This window comes from Rhipicephalus microplus, chromosome X (assembly GCF_043290135.1).
Source record: "Rhipicephalus microplus isolate Deutch F79 chromosome X, USDA_Rmic, whole genome shotgun sequence".
Lineage (NCBI taxonomy): Eukaryota > Metazoa > Arthropoda > Arachnida > Ixodida > Ixodidae > Rhipicephalus > Rhipicephalus microplus.
Window position 1 is genome coordinate 6576151 of NC_134710.1, and position 9992 is coordinate 6586142.

Genomic DNA, 9992 nt, shown 5'->3' on the forward strand with positions numbered 1-9992 from the left:
TTTGCAAAGAGGTGACACAGAGAACTCATACTGCAACTTTCACAGGTGACACAGAGAGGTGACACAGAGACATCATTCTGCAAGTTTCACTATCTGTCAATATCTATGTCGAGATTTCATACTGTGTAAACGCGCCCACGAGAGCCTCAGCAATCATTACAGTATCGACCATTGTAGGTAAATTCACTTTGGCATATGTAGTTGCGACAGCCATCATTGTGATGATGTACGTGTTTCTTTATAACAACGACTGCGACGTTTTCAAATGGTTGTTCAATGACCGACATAGCACCTAGCTGTACCTTTGACACTAGCCCTTTTGGTATGGTGTTCTGGCACTGGCCACAAGAACGGACATACCTCTTATTATCACTTTGCGTACATGGCCATCAGAATTCTTCAGCTACCTGATTGGTCATCTTCTTTATTCCTTGGGACCCAGCAGTAACAGACTCTTGCACCTGGTTGAGTACGACCCTTGGAAAATCCACTGGTGCTACTAGCTGTCTTTTCTCCCCTCAATCTCGGGTGTACCAATCTACAAAATATATTTCCCATCATCTCGAATTTATGCATACCTCTTCTTATAGTGAATCTATTTCCTTTGAAGTTAGAATGGACGTCGCAAAATCCTGTCCGTTTCTTGTTTTTTCTGTTATTTCAGTTGCAGTTACATTCAATATCGATTCCACCACGTCATTATGATCGTCCTTTTCCTTATTCTTGTAACTTGTCGATTTTTCAGCTGAACACACTGTAGCTTCTCGTGTGGCTGTGTTCAGGTCTTTTATTTTCGCCGTCTTCCGTGTCCTAAGACACTTCCTGTTTCGTGCCTTTTAATATTTCTGCTGTGAGAATGCTCTACAAGGGATCGGTCTGGTCCAGGCTTTTAACGCCAGGTGCGTTTCCTAGAATCATATCATACAATGGCTTCTGTACACATGCGGCTTCTATCCATCTACAAGTCAAAAACATGACTCGCGCTATAGTCATCCGCCTTACACTTTCATCCGCCAAACGAACTGTTTCCTCTGTCCTGAAGAATTTTGAATTTGGAACCAAGGGCTGTTTTACAAGCACGGTATTCGATCATGTGTCTCGATAACCAGACACTCCTCGTCCGTCTGGAATTCCAGTTACCGCTGACATCAATGTATCCGTGTCTTCCGACCTTGAGGACATTGCAATACATCGGCCTTGTTTTTACCCTCATTCGCTACCACATTTAGAGGGTCATCTTTCACAGGACCGTCATCTGCTAAAACGCGAGGCGCCTTTTTGTCTGGCCTTGCTCTGTACGTTTCCACTGTGTGTCCTGTACGTCCGCACATGTCGCACTGTGATGGTGAACCAAGTGCACGGCCCAGCTGACAACTTGCCGCTCTTTGTCCTGCCTTGCCACACAGGAAACATTTGGCCCACTTCGAGCGTGCTCTTTCTCCTATGACCCCTTCTCTTCTTTTCTTTTTTTTCAGTTCTTCTCTCCGCCCGGCCGCTGTGGTCCAGTGGCTAAGGTACTCTGCTGCTGACCCGCAGGTTCCGGGATCACATCCCGGCTGCGGCGGCTGCATTTTCGATGGAGGCGTAAATGCTGTAGGCCGGTGTTCTCAGATTTGGGTGCACGTTAAAAAACCCCAGGGGGTCGAAATGTCTGGATCCCTCCGTTACGGTGTTTCTCATAATCATATGGTAGTTTTGAGACATTAAAATCCACATGTCAATTAAGTTGTTCTCTTCTTCGGCATCCAAATACCGGTCCGCATGCTCTGCCATCGTGTTCAGGTTGCGTTGCTTAAGGAAGGCAGTCACTATCAGATGACAAGACGCCAGAAACTGTTCTGCGATCATGCTGTCCCTGAGTTCTTCGACTGTCTTTTTTTATTTTCCCATCTTCAACCAGCGATAAAATGGTTGGAGATGCGAGTGGCAAATAGTTGTTCTGTCTCGTTTTCCCGAGGCTTGGAAGTCCTGAACTTCTCCCGCAATCCCTCGGCAGTCAGTCGGAACCGTTGCAACAGAGCGACCTTCAACTTGTCACAATCGATTGCTCCGGCTGCTGGGATCCGACTGAAAACCACAAACGCTTCCCCAGCAAGACATATACTAAACCCAGTTGCCCAATCGATCTTTTGACGCCCTTGTGCAGTTGAAATTCTTTCACATAGCTGAATGTAGGCATCTGAATTGTCCCTCCTCTCATCAAACGGCACGATAAACTTTTGGGGACACACTTTTGCTATCCTCTGGAGTGTAGTTTATGATACCGCTCCTTCTGACCCTTATCTACTGGTTGCACTGGTTGCAATCACATGCAGCTGCAATTTCTTCTCTGTTCTCTCCTTCTCTTGCATTAGGTTTATTTTTGCACGTTCGTCGGCTGCCTCATCTCGTTTCGCTGCTGCCTTAGCTACATCCTTTTGTTGTTCTGCAACCTTCTGCGCGCTTTTGTAGCCTCCCAACCTCCCGCGCCTATCAATCTCTTCTTTCCATCATCATATATTTACATAATAGCCTCGGCTGACAAAATCGCTCCTATAACCATTCAACGTCCATGCGGGCGCTCCAAACAGTTCAGGGCACGTGACAAAATGAAAGGGCCGGCTTGCCAATGTCGTCACAATGGGGATAGCGCCCGGCACGTTTTGCTTGAGTCAGCGGGACTGACACATGAAGGCGACATGGCGTGACACAAAAACACCCTTCAATTCACTTAACAAACAAGTTACATGCCTACAGGATAACAAAGTAATGGCCACGTTCTATTACGACCACGTTCTGCGTGTGTCCCTAATCAATAGTCAGCAAGCGTCTATGGGACAAAGAGGATCGAAGTTGTTGGTCTCTTAACAGCGTCTTGCTACCGTCACTCACCACGTCTCTTAATACTGTCTTCGCCGCTGGTGCCGAACGGTGCTTTATGCGCGATACAAGTTGCTCGCTCGTCATTCCCGTTGCAAACCAGTGCAGGCAGGCACTCCTGGCACGCCCAAGAACACGCTGGTTGGTATGCAGCTCTGGGGCAGACAGGTGTCTGCGAGCACGGGCTCGCTGAAGGTCGGCGGCGCAAGCGCTCGTCGCAAGCGTCGGCGGCACGACAGCTCAAGCGGCTCCCGAGGCTTGGCAGTGTGGGGGCAGGAGCCGGGCTGCCCGAACCATCCGCTGTACTGGTCACCGTTCTCTACTCCACGCGGCCCTTCAATATGGCATGCCCGCGCGCAACTCTCGCTTCCTTGTCTTCTTCGTATTTTTGTTCCCTTGCCCATTCATTCCCTTTTCTCCTTTTTCCACTTGTCTTGGCATACCTGACAACCATAAAAACACCCAGATCTTTGCCTCAGTGCACTGTAGACCTTTATGAGAATGCATTTTGGTCTACCTTTCCTGAAGAGTGAGATAGTGTTGGGTAGTTTGAGATATTCACTCAGAAATTTCGCTAGTATTAATCGCAAGATGATTCTCCCGTAAGCTAGCTACCTCGAAGGTACGGCTTTCACTGGCGTAGCGCGTATATTCTGGAAAGCATCGCAACTTCCTGCAGGCATAGGATGTCCGCAGGAAGTCGCAAAGTTGTGCTCGCATAGTTTCAATTAGGTAGACGTGATGTCACTCCGTGAAAATGCAGAATGCTTTTTGATTACGCAGGTTTCACTGGAAAGGTGGTGTGGTATTGTACACTGTAAAAGGGAATGGTTGCAGCTATGAAGCTCAGCGCGCGTTCTCCATAGGCTCCGTGTTCCTTCGCCCTCGTCTTTTTGTTGCGGTGTGTTTCCCCAGCTAAGCTTTATGGACTAACCCAAATCAAAGTCTTGCTAAGGAGCACGAAAGCCAGTTGTGAAGATACGTATATCCATAAAAAGCTAAAACACGGTAATCGCACGCGACTTGGTCGCACCATGTGCCGACAACTGTAGCCATATGCGGTGCTCCTTACTGAAATGCAACAACTTCTGTTGCAAAAAAAAAATATATATGCGTTATAAAATAGCAAATGTCGCGTGATCGCGTGTTCATTGATACCGTTGGAAAGGAGTGCGTGGATCTTTTTTTTAATTGCTCTCGAAAAACTTAGCGTCACGCACGACAAGCAGGCAACTTTGGACGTCACATCACCCACATCGCTAAAATATGCCTCTATAAATTAGTCGAAGGAATAGTTTTCGTAGATCAGTGCGACAAAATGACCTCTTCCTCGAATGATAATCAGAGCTGCTTCACAATTCAGTTTTATGTTTTGAATGTTTTTACAATCGAATCGATAGTCAATTTGATTGTCACTATAGCATAAAAATCAAGGTTTCTCCATAAAATTTTGGGGATTCATTTCTCCATTGGTTGCCATCGAGTTCTTTGAGACAGGAAAGATTTCTCTATTTTTTTTATTGTAGAGCACTACTGGCACTGCGATTGGTATGCGCGTATTTTTTACAGGCGGAGTTCGCACGTAATAATGCAAAGCTTTTATTTTTTAGGGCCATTTACTGCTCGCTGGAGTTGTCTTGAACTCCGAAAACAAAGTTGACGTTTCCAATGGTGAGTAACTTCTGCTTGCCCCATAGCAGAAATACAACCCACTTCAAAGCTTTTGAATGACACTGTGCATGCTCTACGTTGCTCTTCCTTTTTATTATTGAAGGGAATAGACTGAATATTTTAGGCTATTCACAGCTGTGCAGATAGACCAGAACTTTTTCAAATGACTAAATAATTCATTATGCACTTCCATTTCAATGCAACAACACCACATATGTCCTATCAAGAAAACTTTTATTCATTAGCTATTTACTTGTGTCAGTCAAAGAAATGAACTGGGGGGTACAAAGTACGACTGTTTTTGAGTTATCGCGCTTGTTCCGACCTTGCATCTATAATTATATCAACACATATGCATAAAGTTTGGAGAACCGCGTGTTTGTTTATAGGCAGCAACAGTGCAGTTTAATGAGTAGAAGATGGAAGTTGCCTTGCTTTGACAGTTTTCACTCATTCGCTGCTTTAGCGCAGAAAGATCTAATATTGAGAAAAATACCGTTAATCAACAAGTTTCTGTGAATTACTCAGTTAAATCTAACTTAAGTGTGGTAAAGTTATTGCACCTTGGGTAGAGTTCGTTTGCGAAGATGACAGGGTGACTATTATAGTTATTTTATTCTACATTGTCTAAAACACTTCCTGTGCGAAGAAGGTTACGGTCGTAGCGACAATGACGACTAAACCCGTTGAAGTATATAATATAAATACTATCGCAATAAGATCTCGCCCTAACTAATGGAAGCACATTCAGAATGCAAGACACGTTCAGGTATGGAGGTAACCAGAGGGGAAAATACCACGGGTATCTTCAAGATTATTTGGAAAACTTAATGACTTATTGGGTGGTCGCTTGTCACGAGGAAAATGTGCATGAAAAAGGATACGTCTGTTGAGCAAAAACGAAGCACGTCACGAGAATCAAAATCGGAGTTGAATAACGAAAGAGCGTGGGAAGCCGCGCAGTTGTTTCTCCGGCCCAGAGACGTACCTGCTATGTTGATCGCGTCATCCCGGGTTAGATCTGGAACCTGTCTGCCCCCCGCGACCAACCACCTGCTATCGTCTTTGGCTAGGCATGCTGTAGACCACGTCCTTTGGCCTCGAGATCTTGGAGTGACACCCGTCCATGTGTGACGCCACTTTGTGGACTTCGCTTTAAACTCAACTGCTCCTGTGCGCGCATCGTCTACTTCAGGCGGAAACTTTGCCGAAAAAACAGCCTCACGAGGGTCAGCTAGCGCCCACAACGGATGTTTTCGAGTGCAGTTGTGCCTTTGTTTTAGTTGCAGCCCAATCTGCAGGGCCAAGAAGCTTTCCAGGTGGCCGATAAGCATGCCGATGCCACCGATCTCATTCCTGGTCAGAAAGTGAAACTATGTGGCGGTGTTCTCGCTCATCATCTGCAGTTTTTGCCGTGCGATGCTAATTAGTTAGGGCGTTTCAAATTTTCAATGAGCGTGCATTACTCCAGAATCCATGTAGATACAGAGAGCGGAACGTCGTGCTGTCTCATCGACGGTGCTGTGGTGTACGACGCAGGCCACGTTATTGAATTTTCGCAAGTGATGCCGTCAATGGAGATCGCATCGCATTCGCGAATCTCGTCCTTAAAACACTTGGATTTGCGACCCCGCCGCACAACGTCCCCGTGGTGATCGAGTGCGGCGCAGTGGTGAACTACTGCTCTGTGCCTCTGTGTGCTTCGTACGCCCATTATAAGTATGTTAGTTTTCAGAACAACCTTACAGAAAAGGTAACGCCTGCCCTTTCTATTGGGTATTGTTTCTGTAGTGCAACGATAGTAGCAGTGAACACAAGAAAATGTGTGAGAATTGCTGATTTCTGACACTCTGGCATTTGCTAACAACACATGAGATAATTTTTGCAGAGCAGCTGTTTCAATTGCTGCTTCGGCAGTCAACCGACTGTTCGTGGCATCTACTCTAAAGGTGAAGCAGCATCGAAATACCGAATTTGAGATAGTCCTGCTTGAATTGCAGTTACGAGCATCGGCATGGTGCAAGACCGTGTTGTATCTCAGTAAGAAAAGTCTTGAGGGGTGCCCCCTTTCCGAGTCACTGGTGTGACTCGGAAAGGGGGCATGTTCCGCCTTAATGCACCCCCTGGCCAATGCAAATGACTCTAGTTTGTCTCAGTAATGCTGGTTTAATGAGAGCAACATCATGAAATAGTTCGTATTAATACCACACGGGGCCGTAGATCAGGTATCATTGTGTAACAAATAGCTATCACTGATTGGATATACCGCGCACAGGGCCACAAAAATCATTCGTGACATCGTTTTTTGAATGTGCAAAATCATTTGTGACAGGCGTTTTTTGAATAGGTTTCGCCTATGAATTTATGGTAAGCAGTGGCGCGGGCTTGTCCTGATCAGTAGCTTACGTGTATGTGTATGTACACTAACAAAATAAAGCTGTAGACTCAAATGTCTTGCGCCGCTCAGCTACGCTCACGAGGCGCGCTTATTAGGCGATTCGGGGGCCGTGTCAACGGCTCCTTGTCTAGGGCCCTTCGCAGTTGGTTTTGGGGTGGCCCCTCACCTGATGTAAGTTGCCGATGCGTGTAGCCTGCGTGCAATAAATGGCAGAGTACTGGCGAGGCGCTGCAATACGGTCAAAAGCTTACTTGAAAGTGGAGCGTAGGGCGGGTGTAGCAAAAGTCACTTTCAGCGAAGTGCTTGCTGCCCACGGTCGATGAAAGTGCGGGGCGCTTTTCCTCTCGGTGTTTGACTACCCACTTCTTACTCAGCTTTGGGTTCATAGGATAGTTATGGAAGCGAACGCCCTTTTCACGGGTCGGTGATCATATTGAGGCACAGAGTGGTACTCGGCCACTGCACAGCACTCACTGCGGAGACAAGCGGCCGCTGTTTTAAGAAACAAAGCGCTGTGGTCAAAGTGGACACCCACGGCTGTATGACGTCGGTTTAGCTTAGATAAATATTTTCTATTGCCCTAAGTTGTCCTGTCTGTTCCTAGAGCAAGGAAATTTGTGCGGTTATCCAGGCAGGTTCACAATGATAAATATGTTCTTTGTGTTTGTTTGTGTTTGTGTTTCGTACCCTCATTATGCTTGAGTACTCAGCGTTCTATATTTGTAATGAACGCAGTAGCACATTTGATCACCAATTCATTATACGCGTACTTCAGTTTGCTTCCTTATCTGCGCATATTCTTCTTGGAATTTTCGTTATGCATTAGGTCATCTTACAGTATTTTAAGAATCTGTAAGATGCATCTGTCAGTCCTTGAGGCACGAAGGTGTGCGACCTTCGTTGTTGGAACTTACATCCTTTCAGCTTTTCTCAAAAATACTTGCTGCTCATGTCATACTGCGTATTCACCATAAAACAATGGTCAATATGCAGTATGGAGATAAGTGGAGCGGAAAAGCTACTACGAAGTGCAATGACTACCTGTAATGTGCTTATACTTTATAGAATCTTGCGGCAAATTAACTGTGCAAAGATAAACAGTAAATTTTCTTTCAACATGGTGTGGGGTGGGAAGCTACGTTTTGACAAAGCTTCTGTTGGAGCCTTGAATACCGCTTGTTGAAGCGTGCTTCAGCGACACATCGTGTTCGAGTACATTATTGTCCCTAACTATTCATCTCAGCCTGAACTTCCGTCTTTTGCTCAACTAGTCTTTAATTGCATTATTTCAAATGGAACCAGCTCGCTGGGTATGCAAATTGTACGCGTGCACCGCTCGCACCACAGCGATGCATTAATTAATAGGCAAGCTTATTACGGTGCCCTTTCCCTAAGAAGATGAGAATGCCCATTACGAAGGTGTGCGACGACGCAGGCACTGGACGCTACTGCGAATGGCAGCATAAGACTGTGGACATGAGTGATGAATCTGACACCTGGGAAAGCTTCAAGCAAACCTTGAGGCTGCAGTGTGACAGCGGGCAGCCTGGAACATTTACCTGGACTCCGGACAAAGACACGCCCAAGCTTGTCTACTACCAGGTATCTCACTCTCTCTCGATGATTCTGTCTGTTGACTCTTCCTTTTTTCAGTGCTTCACCCACTACTATCTCGGCTGGAAGATCGTAGTCACGGACCCTGAAGAAGCTGAGCAGGCGATGGAAAGTGCGGCCAGCCAAGTGCTTCTATCACACCTGCTACTGTTGTTGTTTTCAGTCGCTTGCCTTGTGCCACTTTGTTAGTGCTGCTGAAACGTCTCCGGAAATTTGCTGTCGTCTGATCTGCTCCCATTGTTTCATCGCTTTCCATAAAATCAATACAGCTTATCTGCGTGGTTAACATCGCTTGCAAATAGTATTTTTAAATTAATTTTTTTACGCCAAAGTTTATATGCAAAATTTAGAACCCAACTGTGAGCAGTTTCGCATGACCAGCTGTTCATAATCAAGGTGTGCGTAGCAGTAAGCGCACGATTGTCATTATTTTGTCTGCTTGCTTGCATCTGTGCGAAAAAAAAAACTGAGCTGGGGCTCTTTATGAGCACAGAGTCGCATGCTCGGTCGAGCACTTACAACAGAGTGAACAAACAAGCGAGCATGAAACATTCGCAGTTGTTTAGTGGGTGACCAAGGCTTCTGTTGCTTTCTCTGGTTGTGCATATGCGTGTGTGTTTATGTGATGTCGTTTGAAGAGGTGCATTATCTTGTGCACGCTTTTCGCCAAATATTCTGAAGAAATGTGATAATCCTGAGTTTTCTGTTCTTTTTTAGCAGTTTTTTGTTTTGGAATAAAAGAATGATGGGACGTTTCCCATTGTTTAGTTGTACCAACGAACTAGTTGTCCTTGCTTTTTTTTGTGCAAGACATGTGCATTGTCTCGTATTACTAAGAGCGTAAAGCATCATACATACAGAGATGCGCAATGTATTGTTGCACACGACCATTGCATAAAAAAAACTCTGTAGGCACAGCAATGGTAGCTTTCCGCCATCTCTGCGGCGTGTTAAGTCCAAATGATCCGCGCCCTGGCGCAGGAAGGGGTAGCTTTCACGTAGTTTTTTTTGTTTTTTTTTTGCCTCTCGGATCAATTTTCGAAACATTGCTGCACCTTCGTCAGAAGCAGTATTGGGCACGGCAGAGAACTTTCGTGAATTGCGCCATTCGGCAAGTGTGCATGTTTAGCCGAATGGTCGACAGGCCCGCGGTCGGACCGTAGAGGTATGGTTTCGAAACCAGGCACCACTAAGAAGTTTACTTTAATTTTTTTGTCTACAGCGACATAAAAACGAATGGACAGTGTTCTCGTCAAGGTGTACAAATGCTTAGAAATTGTGAAAGGAAACAATCGGTGACAGCACCTCGGCCTCGTACCAAGAAAATAACAAACGAAGACCTACAAAAAAGCCACAGTTTTGATGGGTTTGGGTCAAGTTAATGGCATAATATTTAAAAGGGTCGTATGGGTTGAAACGTGTCTATTTAAAACGATCGTTGAAAGGCCAT

The 9992-nt window shown here is 45.6% G+C and overlaps 1 protein-coding gene across 1 annotated transcript in view; it reads left to right on the forward strand.

Annotated features, from left to right (window-relative positions):
• Window positions 1–9323, forward strand: part of LOC142777396 (protein Skeletor, isoforms B/C-like) — a 253917-nt gene extending 244594 nt beyond the window's left edge. The window contains exons 19-21 of the mRNA XM_075881745.1: window positions 4470–4530; window positions 8364–8530; window positions 8582–9323. Of these exons, the coding sequence (XP_075737860.1) occupies window positions 4470–4530; window positions 8364–8530; window positions 8582–8731 (378 nt within the window). The 3' untranslated portion in view covers window positions 8732–9323. The remainder of the gene's footprint in view (window positions 1–4469; window positions 4531–8363; window positions 8531–8581) is intronic.
• Window positions 9324–9992: the final 669 nt, after the last annotated feature.